The 23,602-nt window shown below is 45.7% G+C and overlaps 1 protein-coding gene and 1 pseudogene across 1 annotated transcript in view; both read left to right on the top strand.

Annotated features, from left to right (window-relative positions):
• Positions 1–23,602, top strand: part of RNF130 (ring finger protein 130) — a 104,802-nt gene that overhangs the window by 74,855 nt on the left and 6,345 nt on the right. Inside the window, exons 6-10 of the mRNA XM_025862705.2 lie at positions 9,308–9,379; positions 11,237–11,319; positions 17,047–17,143; positions 19,413–19,617; positions 22,752–22,845. Of these exons, the coding sequence (XP_025718490.2) occupies positions 9,308–9,379; positions 11,237–11,319; positions 17,047–17,143; positions 19,413–19,617; positions 22,752–22,845 (551 nt within the window). The remainder of the gene's footprint in view (positions 1–9,307; positions 9,380–11,236; positions 11,320–17,046; positions 17,144–19,412; positions 19,618–22,751; positions 22,846–23,602) is intronic.
• On the top strand, positions 1,922–3,927 carry LOC141371608 (serine/arginine-rich splicing factor 10 pseudogene; annotated as a pseudogene).

The following is a 23,602-nucleotide window of genomic DNA, read 5'->3' as shown; positions in this document are numbered from 1 at the left end:
TTTTTTTTTTTAAAGATTTTATTTATTTATTTATTTGAGAGAGAGAGAATGAGAGACAGCACAAGAGGGAAGAGGGTCAGAGGGAGAAGCAGACTCCCTGCTGAGCAGGGAGCCCGATGTGGGACTCGATCCCGGGACTCCAGGATCATGACCCGAGCCGAAGGCAGTCGCTTAACCAACTGAGCCACCCAGGCGCCCCGAGCTTGAAGTTTTAAGAGTTTCCTCTAGTGTCAGAAGCTTCTCTCTCCTCCTCCCCCCACCGCCCCCCGTCCCCCGGATTCCTGCCCTGCTCAGTCCAGGTCTTATTTTCCTCAGGGAGGGAGGGCTCTTTCCTTTTGGGGGTTGTGGTGGGTGTTTCAGATCCTCAGGGCAGTGGGCCGCCCCGGATTATCTGATCTTCCCTCCCTCGTTATGTTTGGTTTGCTTATCTGTAGAGTGGAGCCGAGAAATGTCCCCAAGTCACTGGTTGTATCTGAGTCACCTGCCGAGGCTTCTGTTCAGTGAGCAGTCTCTCTCTCCGGGGTGTGGGGAGGTGTTTTATGGTGGTTTCTGGGTTCCCTGGCTCTTGGGACTGTCAGAACCCCTTTGCTCTTCCCTTTCCCGCCTCCGCACAGCTGCTGAGTCTACATCCGTTTAGAGTAACGCTGCAGTTGGTCGCCTGACCCCACCTCCTCGTTGTTTGGGGTTTGTGGGACACCCTTCCGACCTGCCTTCGTTCAAGTTGGTCTGGGCCTTTTCCTGAGGAAAGTCGGTAAGATTTAAAAATTACCCTGCTCCCACCGCCTTGTCCCAGTTAAAGTCCCCTCCACTCAGGTTTTTCTTCCTGTCTTTCCACTGAGCGACTCGGGTCAAGGCCGCCATGACCCGTGTTTGCCGTCTCCAGTAGCCGGGCCTCAGTGCTCGTAATGCTTGACCTCAGACATCATACATCCCAACCTGCACTCTTCCAGCCCTGCTCTCCCTGCATCTGCCCCGCAGCGTGAAATGGTGATTTGACTCTCTGAGCTGCACAGCCAAAACAATCTTGAATAAGAAGAACTAAGTTGGAAGTCTCACATTCCCTGATTTAGTAACTTAGTACAAAGCTGCAGTAATCCAAACTGTGTGGTGTGGGCATAAAGACGACAGGCCAGTGGAATAGAGTAGAGAACCCAGAAATAAAGCCTTGTATGTATGGTCAAATGATTTTTGACAAGGGTGCCAAGACCATGCAGTGGGGAAAGGACCTTTTTTTCCACAAATGGTTCTGGGGAAACTGGATATCCACATGACGGAAAATGAACTTGGGCCCTTACACAAACATTAACTCAAAATGGACCAGAGACATCAACTCAAGAGCTAAAACTGTGACTCTTAGAACAAAAAACATAAGGAGAAAGCTTCATAACCCTGGATTTGGCAGGGATTTCTTGGATCTGACACCAATAGCACAAGTAATAAAAAAAAAAATAGGTAAATTGGACTACATGAAAATGAAAACCTTCTGTGCATCAAATGTCATAATCAAGAGAATGAAAAGGCAACCCACAGAATGAGAGAAAATATTTGCAAATCATGTCTCTGATAAAGGGTTAACAGCCAAAATATATAAAGAACTACAGCTTAACAGGTAAACAACCCATATTTTTTAAAAAAACGGCAAAGGATGTGAAGAGACATTTCTCCAAAGACCTATGAATAGCCAATTAGCACAGGAAAAGATGCTCCACATCACTAATCATTAGGGAAATGAAAATCAAAACTACAGTGAGACCACGTCATATGCATTAGGATGGTTACTATCCAAAAAAAAAAGTGCAAGAAACAGACTCTTAACTACAGAGAACACACTGCTGGTCGCCAGAGGGGAGGTGGGTGGGGGAGTGGGGGAAACAGGTGATGGGGAGGAAGGTGCGCATTTGTCTCAATGAGCACCGGGTGATGTATGGAAGTGTTGAATCACTATATTGTACACCTAAAACTAATATTACACTGTATGCTAACTAACTGGAATTTAAATAAAAACTAAAAAAATAGTGTTGGCAAGAATAGAGAGAAATTTGAGGCCTTGTGCGCTGTTGGTGGGAATGTAAAATTGTACAACTGCTATGGAAAGAAGTATGGAGGTTCCTAAAAAAATTAAAAGTAGAATTGCCACAAGACCCAGCATTCCACTTCTTGATATACCCAAAGAAATGAAAGAAGAGAGAGATTTGCACGCCCATGTTGATAGCAGTTTTATTCACAGTAGCTGGTGCATGGAAGCAACCCAGGTGTCCACTGACAGACGAATGGATAAGCAGAATGTAGCATGTGCATACACATTAGCCTTAAAAAGGAAGACAGCTCTGCAATACACTACAACACTGATGGACCTTGAAGACATATGCTAAGTGAAATAAACCAGTCACAGAAAGATAAATACCTGATGGCTCCACTAACATGAGGTTCTTCACGTTTTCAAAATCATAAAGACAGAAAGTAGAACAGTTCTTGTTCTCAGGGGGCTTCCTGGGTGACTCAGTCAGTCGGTGAGCATCACTTCTTAATCAGAAATTGGTCGATTGGTAAGAAGACCTGGCATCTAAACATTTATGCTCCTAATAAGAAAGCTCCAAAATAATGTGAAGTGAAAACTAAGGGGATGCTGCAGAGAGAAGTAGACAGCCCTACAGCTACAGTCCAAGATTTCAGTATCCCTTTCTCAACAATTGAAAGGAATAAGTGGACAGAAAATCAGTGAGTATGTAAAAGATTTAAACAGACATCATCAATTAACTTGACCTGATTAACATTTAAAGAACATTCCATCCAGTCTTTTGACATGTACTCTGAGCCATAAAACAGGTCTCAATGGATTTAACAGGATTTGAGTCCTACAGAATATGTTCTCTGACCACTTGGAATTAAATCAGAAATCAAGGGTACCTGGGTGGGTCAGTAGGTTGAGCGTCTGCCTTCCGCTGGGGTCATGCACCCAGGGTCCTGGGATCGAGCCCTTCATCAGGCTCTCTGCTCAGCGGGGAGCCTCCTTCTCCGTCTCCCTCTGCCTGCTGCTCCCCCTGCTGTGTGTGCGTGCGCGCTCTCAAATAAATAAAATTTTTTAAAAAAATCAGAAATCAGGGTTTCGTAGCGGAGCCGTCTGGCTGAGTGTCTGAGGCTCCGCCGCCGGATCCGCGGACGGTTTACTGAGCCCGTTAGTACCGCTGCCAGGACTCACATTGCCGTTATGTCCCGATACCTGCGCCCCCCCAACTCGTCTCTGTTCGTAAGGAACGTGGCCGACGACACCAGGTCCGAAGATTTACGAAGAGAATTTGGTCGTTATGGTCCTATAGTTGATGGGTATGTTCCACTTGATTTCTATACGTGCCATCCAAGAGGATTTGCTTATGTTCAATTTGAGGATGTCCGTGATGCCAAAGACGCTTTACATAATTTGGACAGAAGGTGGCTTTGTGGACGCCAAATTGAAATACAGTTTGCACAGGGGAATCGAAAGACTCCAAGTCAAATGAAAGCCAAGAAAGGGAGGAATGTATACAGCTCTTCACGCTATGATGATTATGACAGATACAGACGTTCTAGAAGCCGGAGTTATGAAAGAAGATCAAGAAGCCGGTCCTTTGATTACAATTATAGAAGATCTTATAGTCCTAGAAACAGTAGACTGGCTGGAAGACCACGGCGTAGCAGAAGCCATTCCGACAATGACAGATTCAAACACCAAAATCTGTCTTTTTCAAGATCTAAATCCAATTCAAGATCACGGTCCAAGTCCCAGCCCAAGAAAGAAATGAAGGCTAAATCACTGTTCTAGGTCTGCATCTCACACCAAAACTAGAGGCACCTCTAAAACAGATTCCAAAACACATTATAAGTCTGGCTCAAGATATGAAAAGGAATCAAGGAAAAAAGAACCACCTAGATCCAAATCTCAGTCAAGATCACAATCTAGGTCTAGGTCAAAATCTAGATCAAGGTCTTGGACTAGTTCTAAGTCCAGTGGCCACTGATAGTATAAACCTTGATATTTTTAGGCATGTATCATTCATTTACTCATAGTTTGGTTTACTTAAATTATCAGGAATACAATGTTGCAATGATGCTTAAAAAACACTTGTCAGTTTTCCCTGTACCAGGCAAATGGTTATAATTAAAATGATATGCTACTGAGAAGCCACTCTTAAAAGTCCAGTTTGTTTAATGTTATGGGCAGCTACCAATTTGTGGTGTCTCTGTATATTTTTGTAAAGATTCTCATTTTTTATGCTTGAAGTATTGGTGAAAAGATGTTGGTTGACCACAATTTGCAACATTGTCCTATTAAAAATAAACTTTCATATCCATATTTGGTAGAACTGTTAACCTAGAAATGTAGCTTGCTAATAAGGTAGAATGATACAAAAGTGAAGTTGTAGCCACAGTACAACACTGACTGATGCGACATATTTAGGTTCAGGGTGGACCTTTTTGTCTTGTTAAGATGTCTAGGCCCGTGATAATAGTTAATTTATAACAGAGTGTGGAATAGTTCTTTTGTTAACCCCACTGTCTTGGGGAATGATGCCAACTGGGTTAAGTGGGATTTGGGGGAAGATTGAGTTTTTGACTGAAACATGGAGCCTTCACTGCTTTTATCTGGTTTCTTTGAAGATTTGGAACATATAAACATCAGAAGAACTCACCTTAAAATTTAAGCAGGTCAATGATGGCAGAAATAATTTTAAGGGGGAAAAAATGCTCTCATGTAGTTACTCTCAACTTTAAGGAGCATTGTTGGTCATATTGCTTAGTTTTCTTACTGCTGTTAAAAAGCAGCAAGTAAATTGTTTCAGAGTAGATTTTGTTTATGCATATGCATAGTGTAAAAGAACTGAATTTTGATGCTTGTAGCGCTCGGTTTGTGCATTTGTATCAAAATTTGCCTACCACTTTATGAAGGAGGCTTGTTCTTCACACCTCAGCTTATTTCATGTGAGGCAAGTTGAAAGAGAACACTCCCAATTCTAGGTGATTCTGTGGTGCCATGAAATTTAAAATATTTTGGAAAAAGAATTAATTAAGAGTCACATCTCCGAGTTTGATTATCAATGTATAGTACCTGGCAGTACCTGACTAAAAAAGAAAACAAGACCCTAACCATTTATAATTTCTAGCATTTCTCTGAGAGATCGTTTGGGGGGAGCAATAAAAGGGAAATGTCCAATCTCATTTCAGAATAAAAGCTAGCATCTTTAAAATTTTTAGATTGCTTGCTTGCAGGTATAAGTAAGAAATATTGTGGGGAAACGATTCCTTTTAGAGGATTACTTTTTTTCAATTTTGGTTTTAGTAGGCCTTGCCTGTAAAGAACAAAAGATGGTTTTTAAATACTGTTTGTGGAATGTGTTTAAAGGATTGATTCTAGAACCTTTGTATATTTGATAGTATTTCTAACTTCCATTTCTTTACTGTTTGCAGTTCATGTTCATATTCTGCTATGCAATCATTTATATGCACGTTTCTTTAATTTTTTAGATTTTCCTGGATGTATAGTTTAAACAACAAAAAGTCTATTTAAAACCGTAGCAGTAGTTTGCAGTTCTAGCAAAGAGGAAAGTTGTGGGGTTAAACTTTGTATTTTCTTTCTTATAGAAGCTTCTAAAAAGGTATTTTTATATGTTCTTTTTAACAAATATTGTGTACAACCTTTAAAACATCAATGTTTGGATCAAAACAAGACCCAACTTATTTTCTGCTTGCTGTAAATTAAGCAAACATGCTATAATATAATAAAAACAAAATGAAGGAAAAAAAATCAGAAATCAATAACAGAAATCTTGGGAAAACTCTAAAATGTTTAGAAACTAACTATTAAATAGGCCATGGGATAAAGATAAAAGGGAAATGAATCATTTGAACTAAATGAAGATGAAAACACAGAATATCAAAATTTTCAAGATTCCACTAAAGCAGTGCCTATAAGTTCTGAAATTAATACTGTCACCTTAAGAAACTGGGGAAGAAGAGCAAATAAAATCCACAGTAAACAGAAGAAAGGAAATAACAGATCATAGCAGCAGTCAGTGAACTAGAAAACAGAAAAACAGGGACTCTAAGAAGAAATCAGTAGAATTGATAAGCCTCTGGCCAAACTGATGAGAAGGAAAAGAGAGAAGGCACAAATTAGCAATATCAAAAATGAGAGCAATGACATCACTACAGATTATGAGGATAATAAGTGAATATTTTGAACAATTCTATGGCAACTAATATGAAATGGACAACTCCATGAAAGACCCTAATGACCAAAGCGCATTCAAGAAGAAAAGATAAACAGCCCTGTATCTCTCAGGAAAAGTGCATTTGTAGTGTAAAACCTTTCAAAAAAAAGAAACCTCAAGGCAGATGGTTTCTGTTGAGTTCTATCAAACATTTAAGGAAGAAATATACAAATGCCAGAAAATTGAAAAGGCAGGAATACTTCCCATTTCATCCTGTAAAGCCAGCAACATCCTGATACCAAAACTAGACAAAAACATTAGAAAACAGAAAACTATAGACCAGAATCCCTCTTGAACAAAAATGTAAAAATTCTAAAGAAAATTTTAGCAAATCATACCCAACAATATATAAGAAGGATAATTCATCATGACCAGGTGGTGTTGATCCCAGGAAAGCAAGGCTGTTTTAACACTAAGAAATTAATCGATGTAATTTACCATATTGACAAATCAAAAGAAAAGGAAAACAATACATCTCAGTAGATGGAGGAAAAAACACTTGCCAAAATCCAACATCTCCTCCTGATTTTAAAACTTTTTGCAAACTAGGCATAAAAGGTAACTTCCTTAAACTGACAAGGGGCATCAATGGAAACTAGCAGCTGTACCGTCATACTAAGTGGTGAAAGATTAGAGGCTTTTTAAGATTAGGAACAATACAAGGATTTGTGCTCTGATGACTTTTATTTCCACTTTGTACTACAAGTTCTAACCAGCACAACAAAGAATAAAGAAAATAAACAGGGACGCCTGGGTGGCTCAGTCAGTTAAGCGTCTGTCTGCCTTTGGTTCAGGTCATGATCCCAGGGTCCTGGGTTTGAGCCCTGCATTGGGCTCCCTGCTCAGCTGGGAGTCTCCTTCTCCCTCTGCCTCTGCCACTCCCCCTGCTTGTGCTCTCGCTCTCTTTCTCTCTCTGTCAAATAAATAAAATCTTAAAAATACATATATCAAATTGTACTTTAAATATATACAGTTTAAGTCAATTCTATTTCCACAGGCTAAAGATACATATATGGTAGAGGGGACCTTTCTCTTAACCTTTCTCACAGGTTAAGAAAAACTTGATGGGAACAGCAACCAAATGCAATGTTTGGACTTTGTATCCTGAGCCAAACAAGCCAACTGTATAAAAAGACATCGTGGGGGCCCATGGGTGGCCCAACTGGTTAAGCGGCGAACTCTCGATTTCGGCCCAGGTCATGATCTCAGGGTCATGAGATCAAGTTGGGCTCCACACTCGGCAGGGGTGTGGGGGTCTTTCTCTCTCTCTCTCCCTCTGCCCCCCCACTCGTACATGTGCAAGCTTGCACACTCAACTAAATCTTTTTTAAATAATAGACATTTTCAAGAGAAATGGGGAAATTATAGTATAGTCTGAGTATTTGATAGGGTTGATTATTGTTAATTTTGTTAGATGAGAGAGTGGCAGCAAACAAAAGCCCCTATCTGTAAGACATAGTGACAGTTTTATGGGTGAACTGCTTTGTCATATGCTTTGAAGTCCTCTAGCACAGTAAAGAGGCGGGGACAGATGGAAAATATTAGTAAACTATTGATGATCGAAGGTGGATGATGGATAGATAACATGGAGGTTCATGAACTTATTTTCTTTTGTGTATTTTTAAATTCCCCCTAGAATTTTTATGTTTCTATGATTTTTTTTAATCCTCAGGATATAAAATCCAAGGTCTCCCCTTCTCTTAGCCCCCACTGCCCCCCCTCTGGCTCACCATCTGCCTCTTCCCACAGTTCAAGATTCGCTGTGTGTAGAGTGACCACCTATCCCAGTGTGCCTGTTTGCACCCACTGTCCCGTGTAATTACTGATAGGGCCCTCTGACTCTCAGAACTTTCTGTTTTGCATGATCAAATGTATGCTCGTCCTAGCAGTATCGAATAATTTCCTTCATAGTCCTGTGCTTCACACGTATTTATCTTTAATGGATTTCCTTTGTCCAGAAGTCCCCCCTCCTGCCCCCTGTGCTTTTCCTGATCGGATTCCTTCCCACTGGTGTTCCACATCTCAGCTCAGACATCCTCTCCCCAAGCCTTCCTGATGTTCCTCCTCTGCCCCGCCCCCCATCCCCCGCCCGAGTTGGGTTGCCCCCCTGTGCCGCCACACCACCCAGGCATGCTCTGCTGTACAACACTCAGTCACAGTGTGTTTACTGGGGGCCTGGGTGGGTCAGTGGGTTAAGCATCTGCCTTTGGCTCAGGTCCTGATCTCAGGGTCCTGGGATCGAGCCCTGTGTCGGGCTCCCTGCTCAGCAGGAGTCAGCTTTCCCCCCCTCACTCTCCCTCTGTGTGCGCACTCTCCCTCTCTCTCTCTCTCTCAAATAAATAAATAAAATCTTTTTAAAAAAATAAAATGTGTCTACTGGTCTGTTCCCCAATTCAGTTGGCTTTTCAAGATTTGGGGGCACTTTTTCACCTGTGAGTCTTTGGTGTCTAGCAGTGTCTGCCAAAATGTGGATCAAGTCTTTGAGATTCTGTGACTTAACCCCTTCACACAGCTCACCCCTGGAAAGATAAATGCACCTCCCTAAGCTCACGGAGCATTGTAGCGGCAGAGACGGAAGGACAGCTGTGACCGCCTCTCTACTGCTACACTTGGCACCGTGATGAGCGATCTTGGGGGCGCTGGAGGTTCCTTTTCCTAAGACAGAGCTTATCCTTCTGATTGTCCCCAGAGTTATTAGTGCAGTGGTTGTGGCTCTGACAGGTGCAAGAAGTAGATTTCAATAATTCTGTGGTATTTCAAAGGTTTAATAAATACAGGAACGCAGCAGTGGTTATGACACCTGGTGGGGTTTTTTTTTCCACTATATATACTTTTTAATTATTCAACCAGAATAATTCAGTAATTCAATTCAGAAGGCTGAATCTATGGAAAAACTGCTAGTTTTTCTCATTTTTTAATCGCTTTGTTAGAATCCTTTCCTATGGTACAACGTGGAGAATGTTGTGGGATAACAGGGGCTCTGTACATTTAATGATTTTAAAATAAAGGACGTCATCCAGAGATCTTGCATTAATGTCTGTTTTTCTTTGTAATTGTCATAGCGTCGTCTTGGAGATGCCGCCAAGAAAGCCATCAGCAAACTGACCACCAGAACAGTAAAAAAGGGTGATAAGGTATAGTAGTGAAATAACTTTAACACTATAAAAATGATAAAGTAGTTTTGCTTTTGATTTGGTGGGAGAGAACACACCCTAATCGTTTGTGTCTCATGTTAGGTTGTTCTTTTTCTCCAGGTATATGATCTAACGCTTCATTTTAAACCAGCCTCCCTTTGAACTCTTACCCTTAGCATGCCTCATTTGGAGGCCTTCCATAGAGTTTCTGACTTTCCTGGACTTCCAGGCCTCCTGCCATTATTAGCTATACTGGTCTACTTACAGTTCCTCTAGCTGTGGTGTCCCACTCCAGAGCTTTCTCCCTTTGCAGCCAAAGTTGCCTTTGGGCAGAACCCTAATGGGTCAGTTGGTGCACTCGGTGGCCAGGAATATATGTTCTCTTCCCTGTGCTTCCTTTGTGTTTTAGTCCCTCGCCAGTTCGCCAGAGAGCAGGAGACGCACATCTCGAGAGAGTGTCGTTCACAAGGTGCTTTCTGGCCAGTGGGCCAGACAGTTGGAAGGAAGCTCCCAGTGTGTCAGGGTTGGGCCCTTGGCTTGTGGGGACCAAGTGAGAAAGCCAGTGACTGAGGCTGTGGCTGAGACGGCTCATCAGAGCTCCCCGGTTGGGCCTCGTGTTATGTGGAACCCGCTTCTGCTCCGTAAGGACAAAACAGCAGCTTAATGTTCCACCCTACATTCCATATATTCAGTTATCTAGAGGGGAAAAGTTGCACCTCTAAAGGCATAAACCCAAAGCTGTGTTCTACCCCACATCCAGCTCTCACATTTTGACAAGCAGTTCTGGGAGGGTAATTTCAGACAATTCTCCAGCCTCTGTAGTTTCACCACTTCCTTGACGTCACCCGTTTTTATTCCCACTGCCTTGACACAGCTCTGGAAGGTGGAGACATTTTCAGCGAACTTCAGTGAACACTAAGCAAAGAAACAAGTAAAAACATTTGGAGAAAATAAAAGCAGCATCAGGAAAGCTGCCCCATAGCCCCAGAGAAGTGGTCACCCTCTTGGCCTGGTGGCCTTCAGCTGCCACATTAATTGGAAATTCCCCAGAATTTTTACCCATTCTACATTGTCCTTCAGGCTAACACCGAACAATCTTTCCTTATTCGAACCAACACCTCTTCCAAATTCGTGCCTCCTGGACCTACCCAGAGTTGTCCCACTGAGTTTCAGTCCACGTGGCCATGACATAGCAGATAGTCTCCCCTTTCCTGGCTTAGGTTCCTGGTAATGCTCTATTTTGTGACAACCCAGGGGAGTCCCTTCCCGGCACAGACAAGGAAGGAAGCCAGTTAACCTGGATGACCGAACACCTGGCTTACTCTTCCTGGCTCTTCATAAAGACCCAGTATTGAGTTGGGCCATGACTGTTCTCTACCCCAAACCTGTGACCAGCGCCCGTCACTGGGGCTTGGTCTTTTGGGGGCTCACCATCTTTTCTACCTGTGCTTAGATGAGTGATCAGAGGACGACCCACACTGTGGAGGGTGTGATGTGAAGCCCGCTGAACCAGAATAGTGGTGCCGCAGTGGTGGGAGGGGGAGGAGGGTGTCCACGATGACCGTGGATTTGAATCTTGAAAAACAAGTAAGAATTCTGACTTCTAAGACATTTCACAAACAGAATTAGTACTAACTGTTACAGCATAGTTTAAAAACGAGATAGAGTGGTTTCGATACCACTTGGGTCAGTGCAGGTAAGCAAATGAAAACATATCAAAACTCTGCGCAACTGTTCACTTCATAGCCGCTTGCTTACCATCCTTGCCACGGGAAGATGCCTAGCTGGATTGCCTCCTCCGTTTATGTGTAGCTTCGGTTTGAGCACGTGACTCTCATGCCTATGCTTTCCTTGCAGGAAACAGACCCCGACTTCGATCATTGCGCAGTCTGCATCGAGAGCTACAAGCAGAACGATGTGGTGCGGATTCTCCCCTGCAAGTATGTCAGGCTCCTTTGTCTAAAACAGAATGATGCTCCTCTGGTGTGTGTGTCTCCCCTTCAGAGGGGGGATCCCACTTGCCTTCGGGAGCCGCCTCACCCATGGCTCTGGCGGCAGGCGGAGGCGTGGCGGCCCGTTACCCGCGGTGGGAGTGGCGGCTGGCACGAGCCCGCCTCGGCACAAACTGACTGCAGAGCCTCCTCTGCTTATGAGAAACATGGGGAAAAACCCTGGGGTACATCGTAGCCTAAGACCATTATGGGCAGGAATGTTCAATTCTGTGAGAGGGCAAGTAAAGGACGCTGGGGTTGCTCACTCCAAAAGTGGCAGAGTCGAAGTAAAGGTCCACCTCTACTCCTTCTTGTATTGGGCCCCGCTCACCTGCATGTGGTGCTCTAGAAAGAGCAAATGTTCTTTAGAAACATGCTGATTGGAAAAATACGAAATCGCGTGCTGAGAAGCCTAAAAATCAAAGACTTTTCCTCTTCTTTCTCCCCTCCCTTAAAACACATGCACAGCACTCTGACCATCTAGTAACACAGAACATGTGAACAAATAAAATAATTGTCAGTGGTTGTCTCCCTGTGGAGACAGGGAATAAAATGGCTACCAGTACCATTTTATTCTCAAAGTCATCTGTTTTGAACCTAGAAAGACCTGTGAGTGGTTTTCTTTTTCTTTAATCATAGAACCTAAGAATAATTCCATATGCTGAAACAGAAAACCAGATTCTAGAAGTCAAGTCAATCTAGTTTATATATAAAGGAAAATCTACAAAACTACCGGGAAGCTGTCCTGTAGAAAATTGTGTAATTACCAGATTTCCTTCAGCTGCCGTCATGTGTTGTTTAAAACATGAGGCTGAAGGAGATACACATCCAAACACAAACCAGGAAGATCAGTAGGTACATTATAAAGCATTATCCACCCTTAGCTGCTTTTTAAACATGTGTTGACCTGCACAGATCTCCTCGGACACCGGAATCACCAGGAAGAAGCCAAGTCTTTCCAAATTCTGTCTCCTATTTCAGGCCAGGGGCCCCCTCCAGAGGAACCATCTGGACCCAAGAACAAAGGCCTCTGAAACCATTCGTGGTTGTTGGTAACGAGAGAGTGTCTTCCTCAGGGGAGCCTCGGCCAAAAATAGACTACTCTGGAAGCTTGCTCCCCGTCCTCCCTGCCCCCTGAGCATTTCAAAGGCTATTCCAAAGTTTCATTCTTAGTCCTCTTTTTTTCTTAACTTAGTCCAGTGTTTTCCAAACCGGACGGTGTGTCGGAATCAGTGGGGGGTGTTCAGAAACACATCCCAGAGCCCGGGCATGTGGCTTTTAATAGTCACCTGAGCAGCGCTGCAACGGCATGCCCCTCCGTCGGAGTCCTCGCCTTCCTGGGGCTGCGCCTGTGTCCGCGGTCTGCTTTTGGATATTAGAATTTTGGCAAACTTAACGACATTTCTCTGTGCCCGCGGTTAGGGCACTGCGCCCTCAGTTGGTTGTGTTCCGTTGCCGGGTCCCTGTCTGACTCTATGTTAGAGTCCCCCTTCTGCTCTGGAGCAGGGTGCTGTCTGGTACACGTACGCCGTAAGCCTCAGCAAGTTGTAGCTTATGCTGAGGTGTCCCACACACCCTGCTCAGCAAAACCATTCATCTCACTGAAATGGTACCAACCGCGCGATTCTCAGGTATAGTAAAAATTAATTTTGCCCATTGAGCAACGTTCTGTGGGACTGGAAGCAACAACTTTTCACCTAGAACAAGGTTTCTGAGCCTTGATACTGTTGACGTTTGGGACCAGATAATCCTTTGTGGGGGGGCCGGGAGCGGGGCGGCTGTCCTGGGCATTACAGGATCTTTAGCAGTGTCCCTGGCCACATCCACGAGATGCCCGTAGCAGCCCAGCCCCACACACAGTTGTGACGACCACTGACCTGGAGGATGGCCTCGCCCAGATCTCCATCTTCACTTGAGATCTTCCGCACGCCTCTGGTTTCCGCGGGACCCCTCTAGGATACTTCCAAATGAATTCTGGCCTTGGGCTGCTACCTCCTTTCTTCCCTGGGACACCCTGCCCTTCCTCTTTTGTCTGGAGGGCTTTGAAACCGAGCAGAGGGGTGACTCCGCTACCTCTCCCTTGAGCTCTCGTGCCCAACAGTGCCAGAGCCTCCCTGCCTCCCGGGGGACTCCTGGCGGCCCTTCAGCCGCGGCTGGAGTGCTGCCCAGAGCCCGTCTCTTTCCCTGGTTCGCTCTCCTTTAAACACCTTAGCTCATCTCTTTGTTCCTCACTCTGGCTGGATAGCTTCCCCAGCTGCTTCACGGAGAAAGTCATGGTTGTTTGACCCTGAAATTCCCTCCGCTTCCCGGCCCTGAGCTTTCGGATGCACCTGCCTCCCCACCCCCAGCCTTGCAGCATCCCCCACCCCTTATTGGGAGGGAGGAGGGCTCCCTTTGTTCTGATGTGTTCTTTCCACCTCGGCCTCCACATGCCAGTCCCGTCCTCTTCTCAGGGACCTCGCTCTGTTGACTCTCTGCTCCTGCCAGTTTTTGTTCCTTCTGTGTCTGACATTTTGTCATACTCAAGCCCGTCCTATGCCAGTTTCATAAGCCATCGCCAAACACCGCCCTGTGGCTCCTCCCTTCACAGCCAGACTTGGGGAAGGAGCTGTGCTCGCTGTCCCTTCTTCACCTGAGTGAGGGACCAAGGAAAGCCCAGGTGCCTTTGTTTCTGTCTGTCCTTAACTTTGAACAAGCCTATCTAGAGACTGAACTGAGACTTTCTATCTATAGAGAGCAGAGTTCATAGATTGCTGCCTTTTTGCTGCATGACCTTTCCTTTTCCTCTTAATTTACTGTGGACACATGGCACTTGGCATCGCTTGGGGCCTCCTCCTTGTGCCTTTGATGACAGCTGATCATCCCTGGACATTAGCCAGCACGTCCTAGAAGCTATCACCTTATTTAGACAAAGGTCAGCCACAGCATTTTTTTTTTTTTTTTTTTAGGAGTTAAAAATACTTTTCAGGGGGCGCCTGGGCGGCTCAGTTGGCTAAGCGTCTGCCTTCGGCTCAGGTCATGATCTCCGGGTCCTGGGATCGAGCCCCACGTCAGGCTCCCTGCTCAGCGGGGAGCCTGCTTCTCCCTCTCCCTCTGCTGCTCCCCCTGTTTGTGCTTTCTCTCTGTGTCAAATAAGTAAATAAAATCTTTAAAAAAACAGAAAAAGTACTTTTCAGAAGTAGAGTGCCACCATTCAGATCAGCGTGTGTCCAGGGTGCCACTTTGGGAGCCTAAGAGGGGTCCATCCTGTGGCCGCTGCTAGAGGCGTCACTGGGGTGCCCCCGCCTCGAGGGAGCTAGTCAGAGGTCACTGGTGCTGGGACTTCCGGCGCCGGAGGCCTGCACGCACGTTCTGACCATTTATTGGGATAGTGTGGGAAACGTTAACGTTACTTGGCCTGGGTGTGTGTTTAATAGTACCTTGCATTTGTGTGCTGTCGAGGGCTGCAGGAACCGGGCTGTCGGGGAATCTGTCAAAGGAGGGAGGGGGCAGGTGGCTGACTGGGGTGGGCGTCAGTAGGAGAGCCATGGCGTGGACACAGTCAAAAGGAAAAGATTTTTTGTTTTAAGAAAAAAAACTTACTCAGATTTTGAGCTAGCTAGGGAAGGGAGACATTCTTGGTTTGACCCTGAAGACCTGGTTTGTCTGTTGTCCATTACAGTACCGCAAGGGGGGGCGGTGTGGAGGGACTGTCTTTCACATCGACAAACCTCTAAGGGAGCAGTTTGGAAGCCCAACATAGGAAAAATCCACCCTATGCTAACCAGACCCTCAGAGCTCTGCGGGCCAGAGGTTAGGCAGATGTACCCTTGTAAAGGGGGGGTGGGGATCCTGTTAGTCAACCTATAGGGGTCCACCTCCCCAGAAAGAGTAGAAGCCTTGTGCTAGCCTTGGCCAGACTACAGTGAGCACTGGCACAGTTGACAGCTGCTGGGGTGTAGACCCTGGCTCTGAAGGCGCCCGCCCAGTGGGCCCTGTAGGCAGGATCCCTTCCCCTGCCCCCCTTGGATCACTCTCCTACGAGGATACGGGAACAAGAAGCGGACGTGCCTTGTGTGTACTAAATGAATTTCGGGCTCACCTACGGTTTGGTGACTTTTGCCCCTTAAGTAAAAACCTGCAGGTTTAAATACAACAAGCCTTCCGGGATGAAGAGGTTCTAGTTGACTGCACTGATAAATTCATTCTTCGAGATCTTTATTCTTACCCAAAGAGATGAGCGCAGGGTCACCAAGCAGCAGTAGGTAGGTGCATATGCATTGTTGAGGTTGAAGCTGTAAGCCTGCATGCTTCTTCCGAACCCCAGTTAAAGCAGCGAGATGTTTAGATCTACTTTTTTGGATCAAAACTGCATTTTTTTTTATTTAAAGATTTTTATTTATTTATTTGAAAGAGAGAGAATGAGAGACAGAGAGCACGAGAGGGAAGAGGGTCAGAGGGAGAAGCAGACTCCCCACTGAGCAGGGAGCCCGATGTGGGACTCGATCCCGGGACTCCAGGATCATGACCTGAGCCGAAGGCAGTTGCTTAACCAACTGAGCCACCCAGGTGCCCTCAAAACTGCATTTTTAAACAGCTGTATATAACTATTTATAAGCCACATGTAAATTATAAATTCATAAAGTTGCAAAGGCATACCGTGTTTCAATTTTATATCTTTCTTAAAATTTCTTTTATCGATAACCGAGACTCCAAGCATAGTTCCTCTCAGGTGCCCAGATTGTGTGTCCTGGCACCCGCCTCTCTCCCTCTCTGACCAGGACTCTGGGGCTTCATTTTTAGCCTCCACCACAGCCCCCTCAAAGTCTCTCCCTTCCACAAGGCACAGGTCCCTTTTCTAAGAATGCAAGACTCTCCATGACTGACTTCTTTTCTGTCGCAAGGATGTGACTTTCCACTCTCCTGAATAAAAAAAAAAATCACCCATCCTTTCTCTCTCCCCTTCACATTTCCACTCAAAACTGTTGGCTCAGTGTCACCTCACTCCTTAGGTACCTTTCATCTCCAAAATACTCCAAACCACCCTGTAACTTTCACAGACATTTAACATAGATTACTTAGAAGTCTTTTTAAATAATGTTCTAAATGACATTGAAACCAAGTTCCGTGAAACCAACTCATGGTTGTGCAGAAAACTCTTTTCATTCAACCCTTGCTTCGTATCTTCTTGAATTTCCCTTCTTCCTACTCGAGCTGTCGTAGAAAGCATAACTGATTGATAAGGTGTAATTTGTTTCCTGGGCATTCAGGTCATGGTCCCAGAGTCTGAGTCCCGCATCGGGCTCTCTGCTCAGCAGGGAGCCTGCTTCTCCCTCTCCCTCTGCCTGCCGCTCTGCCTACTTGTGTGCACTCTCTCTTTGTCAAATAAATAAAATGTTTAATAAAAAAAAGGTATAGTTTGTTTCATTCTTAATAAATATCCTAAGTTTCTTCAATTGCTGAAATAAAAAGACCCAACTGCCAAATACCACTTATCAGTTCTCATCATACAGATTGGGGTCAGGAGGTTTTCTGCCAGCTATATTTTACTACATCCCCAATATTTGTCTCTTGGAACTTGCCAGAATGTCCAAAAAGGGGGAGAAACAGACTAACTAAAAATTCCATTTCTTTGGATCTAATAGTTGTTCAGTATCTGATCTGTGATACAGTGCTCTGTGTTGTTTTTTTTTATAGGCATGTTTTCCACAAGTCCTGCGTGGATCCCTGGCTTAGTGAACATTGTACCTGTCCAATGTGCAAACTTAATATTTTGAAGGCCCTGGGAATTGTGGTATGTTTCCTGTATGGTCACTACTTTTTGCATGTGAGCTAGCATCGCACAGGTGGGTGGTTAAGTCTCCCGAGAGAGCGCAGGCTTTCTCTGCCACATGGCCTTTCTTCCACATTCCTTAGACTCCAGCCCGTCTTGGGGAACTCCCAGAAGAGAAGATAAAGAACTGAACTAGTCCACTCAAAAGTGTGCTTCCATTGGGTGGTGGAAATACGAAGAATGGCAGTGGAGAGAGGGACGGGCTTTGCTTTCACTCCGGTATTATCTGTTTTTTTTTTTAAGGACTAGAAATACAGATTTTTTTTTTTTAAGATTTTATTTATTTATTTGACAGAGACACAGCGAGAGAGGGAACACAGGGGGAGTGGGAGAGGGAGAAGCAGACTTCCCGCCAAGCAGGGAGCCCGATGCGGGGCTCCATCCCAAGACCCTGGGATCATGATCCTAGCCGAAGGCAGACACTTAACAACTGAGCCACCCAGGCGCCCCTAGAAATACAGATTTTTTTACTTTGGTCCAGTAGTAAGTTTTTTCTGCATTCAGCATCCTATGAAACTATGTCATCACTGTGTTCCTTTCTCTTGAACCTGGCTTAGCTCCCCGGGGCGTTGGTCAGCTGCAGGCAGCGAAGGTGGGCAGTACCAGCCTGCTGGGGCTTTGGTCCGAGGCCACACCGAGGACACAGTGCTTCATTCAGCTCTGGCCAGGCCAGTCAGCACTGACTGACCGAGGGCCTTGGAGACTTCCTACAGGTCTCCCTTAAGAGACCTACCTGTCCAAAATTAACACCTCTTAGAGAAAAATAAAATACTTTCTGATCTCAAGAAAGGGTGGATGAATGATTTCCTTGTGGAACCAGAAGTTTAGTGTGTCCAGCAGATGAACTGCTCCTTTTAGCTTTGCAACCCAAAGCATGTCTAAGGTGTCCTGTTTGAAATGTGCTGCTGTCAGCTGACAAATGAGCGGTCCCAGGTGGCTCCTCCCGGCTCCGGAGATCACGTCAGTGTCACAGTTGAACATAGGGTCACTCCACCTCAACCCCACTGACACTGTGGACCAGATAATTCCATCGGGGGTGGGGGTGGGGGGCCGTCTTATGCCCTGCAGAGTGTCTCCCGCATCCCTGGCTGCTCCTGAAGGCTAGTAGCATGATTCACCAGGTGCAAGGTCAGAATGTCTCCAGATGTTGCCAAATGTCCCTTGGGGAACTGTCACCCCCGTGGGAAGGGTTTACCATAGAGTGTCTGCCATGATGTCGGGCGTGTGGCAGACGCTTCCGGAAGTATTACCTTGTGTTGCCTCCAGCCTTGGTGGTAGTTTGGTTTGTTTGCCTTAAGTCCAGTCTTGGAAGTGCAGACACTTCTCCCTTTTATTTGTAAAGAACATCCTTCTAGAGTCTATTACAAGCTACCATGGTTTTAAATACAAAAACCATAGTAAAGCTCTTCTGCCAGGGTACCGTTCTAAGCATTTTACTTTGGCTGTGGGGTGATCTAGAGCAGTTCTTCCACCAGGAGGCCGTCGTTGTGGGTCGGGTTGGCTGTCACTCCTCCATACTTGTGCCTCTGCCCATCCTCCTTCCCAGCTCTGCTTCCAGCACTCCGTCTGCCAGACCTGAAGGTTCTAGGGAAACCAGATAACTGTCTTGTTACCCCAGGAGACTTTTCCACCCATTTTTTAGTTGGTAGGCTTTGGCCTCAGAGCAGCTCTCTACCTCCTTCAGGGCTAGATGCTTAGATTTTGAAACCCATGGTTTACTCAAAGCTCAAAGGTCTTTTCAACGTCGATCTGCTCTTGGTCATGTGTCTAAAGGTAGAAGACATTTAAAAACTGACTGCCAGCTAAATGGGGCATTGCAGAGAAGTTAATAGGAGGAACGCAGTATTTTATGTTCTCTCCTCTCCCTCAACATTAATGGAAGAGCTGGAGTGATGCATTTTCCTGTTTGTCAGCTGTAGAATAATGATAATGACTCCCTCTGCCCATGAGTTACGTCCGCCAGAGGTGGTCGTTTCTTAGTGAAGATGAAATATCCAGTTTCCTCAGCTCTACGATGGATTTCGGTTTTCTTTTGTATCATATTTGGTAGGAAATCATCTGTTTCTTTTAAAGGAAAACTCTTGGGTGAGAAAGGGTAAATGGGGAAAGAAATGAGAGGAAATCACGTGGAAAAAAAACTTGAAGTCTTTTCAACAGGGTGTCAGACATTTAGAATTTTATCAGAGATTTCTTATTCTTCTAAGTCTCTTAATCTGGAAATGTTTTGCAGCCAAATTTGCCATGTACTGATAACGTAGCATTTGACATGGAAAGGCTCACCAGAACCCAGGCCGTTAACCGAAGATCAGCCCTAGGTGACCTCGCCAGCGACAACTCCCTTGGCCTCGAGCCACTTCGAACTTCGGGGATCTCGCCTCTTCCTCAGGACGGAGAGCTCACTCCCAGAACGGGAGAGATCAACATTGCAGTAACAAGTAAGTGGGGCCCTGTACCCAGGCACAGGGCAGGTTTGCCGCTGTGCTTGGTGCGTGTTGACTGCTCCAGAGGGCAGTGGAGGCAGTCACCTGGGCCAGGGAGTTAGTCTGTTACAGAGGAAGCGACAGGTACCTCTGTGAAAACAGGAATTTGGGGAGACAAAACTTTCCTGATAGTAAGGAGCTTGTTTGTGTATAATATATAGGCTGTCTGATAAGTTGTCTCAGTAGCCGTGTAGACACCTGCTTTGATGGCCACCTTGCAGACGGGTGTCTTAAAGGGTCCCACTGGGATGCGACGTGGGGCGTTGTGTTGTGTGACCAGCCGCGAGCACCAGGCTACAGGCAGCTTAGCGGAAACCCAGGGCAGAATCTGAACACACTCCCTAGAGTTGCTTCCTCTGGGGAGACTCGAGACACCCTGTTGCTGCTCACTTCACTTTACGGAGTCTGGGGTCTTGGCACTTCCATCTTTGGGGTCACTGGACGCGGGGCGGGAGAAAAGCCAAAGCGTGATGTGCCTTTAACAAATGCTCTCGCTAGTCTGGGGCATCTGGATGGGTGAAGTGTTGCCGAGGAGAGCCGCGGTGCTCGGAGGTGCTCGGAGTGTGTCGATGGCCGCCCGGGGACAATGTGCGTGGGCCGGCAGGCGTGTGTGTGGGCGGTCACCCTGTCACAAGCCAGCTGTCCCCCTCAGCTCCATCCTCCACGTGGTCTCTCCATCTAACCGCCTCTCTCCAGCCTCCCTGTCAGCACTGTGGTGCTGCCTTGCCCAGTGCGTGCTGTCGCTTGCTGTAGCTTCCAGCCCTCAGCCCCTGCGAGGCCGCGGCGCAGAGAAAGCTGTCATGAAAGATTTTTCCTCCACGTAGGAAGGCTTGAGTGGGGTATTCAATTGAAGTACACATGTTTTCCACCGACCAGAGATTAGTAGTCGTCAGCAGTTTCCCAGGTTTTGTTCTATCATTTGTATGAACTCGAGGAGACTTCATTCAGTTATAAAACAAGGAAAAGTATTCTTCATTGCAGTTTGACTCATTTCCTGCCACATCCAGGCGAGTTGTTTTAATTAAAGCTTTTCATATTTTCAGGTTTTAGGGTGTAGATTTTTTAAACGCTGATCCAGTAGCAATAAAGGAAACAGGTTATTTAGCAGTGACTTTTTGTCAGCTCTTCATTGATCGACATTTATTGAGCACCTACTACTACATTCAGTTCTGATCCCATTATAGTCTTTGCAGAAACGTCCTTTCAAAATATTACATTTTGATGATTAAAAAAAAAAAGTCACTTCCTGTATCAAATGAATCACCTCTAGTGGAATTGACGCATGTTAATAAATACATTCGTGTGGTTAAATTAACCCAAAGCAACCTCTCCTTTTCCCTCACAGCCCTGTAGTGTCTCAGCAAGCACAGCACATTTGCCCGGCATCCCCTGTGCAAGGCACTGTGCTAAGTACCCAGCGGGGTGGGCAGAGCTGACCGGGGCCGGCTGCTGCTGGAGTACCCCGGGGCCCACTGGGGATCGTCACGGTAGTGCTTGCTTCTTTTTGGTTGCTAGTTTTTATAGCCAAAATGCCATACATCTGCGGATGCTCTGTTCAGAATGCAGAAACACACATGTAACTGCAGTTCTAAATCTTAGTCTGCTTATCACGTCTGAAGGTCTCAGAGAAGAAAAAAAGGTAAAGAACGAACACTGGGTTAAGCTTCTTGATCCTGATGACCAGTCAGCTCTTAACTTTTTTTAAATGCCAGGGTACATTTTTCCTAACTTAAAATCTTTGCAGGGTAGAAATGGTGAATGTGGTATGGGCTCTGAAATGTTCATTTTTTACTTAAAACCTTAAGAAATTCACTGCACTCGTGAGGAATCTGTAATCCAGGAAGCGGTGGCGGCACTGTTACCAAAAAAGAAAGAGTTTGCTAAGCATTTTAATAATATGAATCAAAATGCTCATAGAACAAACTCATCGTCCTGGAATCCTGAAGAACAGTTCTCAACCTTTTGACGATCACTACCTGTAAAATCCAATGAAAATATAATCACCTTTTTCTAGAAAAGTTCCCAGGCACACATAGTTTTGCGTATTTGTGGGATTCATGGAAACCAGATTGAGAAACACTCATGTGACCCATGGCTTTTGCAGATAAACATCTGGTATTCCAAGTATAAATGTCTTCCCGCCGCCTCACTACAGATACAGAGGGGGCTTCGCCGTGTACCACTTGGTTAAACCAGCCCAAGGTAGCATATACTCTGGGAAATATTTTCTAGGTAAGCCTTTTTAGGAAGCCAGGATTGGTTCACAGGTTATTTTTGAGGTTCTCAATAAATAGTGTTTTGGGAAGTTACCTTGACAGTTCAGACTTTGAAAAGAAGGGAAAATACTAACAACGACATCCTGGATTGAGAGAGAGACTAGCTGAAAACCCTAGAGTTCTGGGTACCAGAGCTTTTCAACCCTCTGATGGGCCAGGTACCTGGTGAATCACCTGCTTGACATGGCCAGAGCCGCTCCCGCCGGTGGGGGCGTGAAGGGTAGTCCTTTCCAAGGGACACCAATCAGATGTCCTTTTTGCATAAAGACTGTAAGTAAACCCACGCCTAGGACAAAAGAAAGTAGACTGGAAGGCCAGCCTCCGGACTGCGTGGAGTGCCCTCAAGACCTTTGGGACCCCTACTCCGTATTTATAAGTCTTCCTCTAAGAATGAGTGACACAACTGCGCAGAAGCGACAGAAGGAAGAAGGAAAGGTTATAGAAGTGTGGCAGGTCTACTGTACCGTCATCTAAAGCAGCGATTTTAAAAAATCTCTGCCCACGTGCAACTTGATAGACCTCTTTCTCCTGCGAGCTTTTTGGTGGCCACGCTCCTCACAGACCTCAGGACCTTAACTGGAAGAAATGTTTGGGCCGCGCTTTCCTTTCTCCCTTGCAGCTCTCACCACTACTTCCACTAACCTTCTCCAGTTAGTAGCTCTCTGGCAAACCTCCTCCTGCTTCACCTCCTTGGGCCAGTCTTGGCTTACACCTCCGTTGACGTCTGCTTCGTTGCATTTGAGGGAAATGTTGACATCAAGTTGACTTAAGTCTTCTCCCCAGAGTGATTTCCTCCCTTTCCTTTGTCAACAGAAGAATGGTTTATTATTGCCAGTTTTGGCCTCCTCAGTGCCCTCACACTCTGCTACATGATCATCAGAGCCACAGCTAGCTTGAATGCTAATGAGTAAGTAACCAGTTATTTTTTGGATTGCATGTACCAGATGACCCCAAGAAAACTTGTAGAGTAATTTTCATAAAGATGGTGAAAATTGGCTTCCACCGGTTTCGTACTGATCCTGATGAGATCATACCTAGCAAAGTAATGCATTTCGTGACCATGTATTTGTAGTCAGTACACAGATTGGGAGGTCACCTTGCTCAGCAACAGCAGCTCCCTTGAGAAAAGATTTAGGGGCTTCCGTTAGCCACAGGCTTAGAGCACAGCAGCCGTGTGACGCAGACACCAAGGGCGCCCGTACAGTCACGGTGTAAAGAAGGTCCATGTCCTGATCATTGGCAGGAATAGTCCCACTTTCCTGTGTGCCCACCAAACTTTACCCGGATCCTTACGTACTTAGCTTTTGACGGAACACGGGCACCCTGGCCTGGGGCAAGGGACAGTGACTTGGATGTGTAGCCCGCAAGAAAGAAGCAATCAGCAAGACCCGCGTTTCCAGAGATTGGGAAGACTGTCAGGGACTGTTGGGAAAACAAAATAAGTGTCATCTGTATTTCTGTGGGGCAAAATGAGGACCAGAGGGCAGGGGACAGGAAGGCGAATTTCATCTCAGTGAAAGGAAGACCATCTGTCAGCGAGGCCCCCCCACCAGAGACAGTTTGCCGTGGGGAGAGCTCAGGACGAGGCGTGCAGGCGGATGCCATGCATTACTCTCAGGGCTGCTGGAGGTCAGAGGTTTTCCAGAGTAGGCGAAACTGGGCTA

The sequence above is a fragment of the Callorhinus ursinus genome, unplaced genomic scaffold (assembly GCF_003265705.2).
Source record: "Callorhinus ursinus isolate GAN/ISIS: 27379988/994484 unplaced genomic scaffold, GSC_fseal_2.0 scaffold81, whole genome shotgun sequence".
Lineage (NCBI taxonomy): Eukaryota > Metazoa > Chordata > Mammalia > Carnivora > Otariidae > Callorhinus > Callorhinus ursinus.
This window is presented reverse-complemented; position numbering and strand designations above follow the sequence as displayed.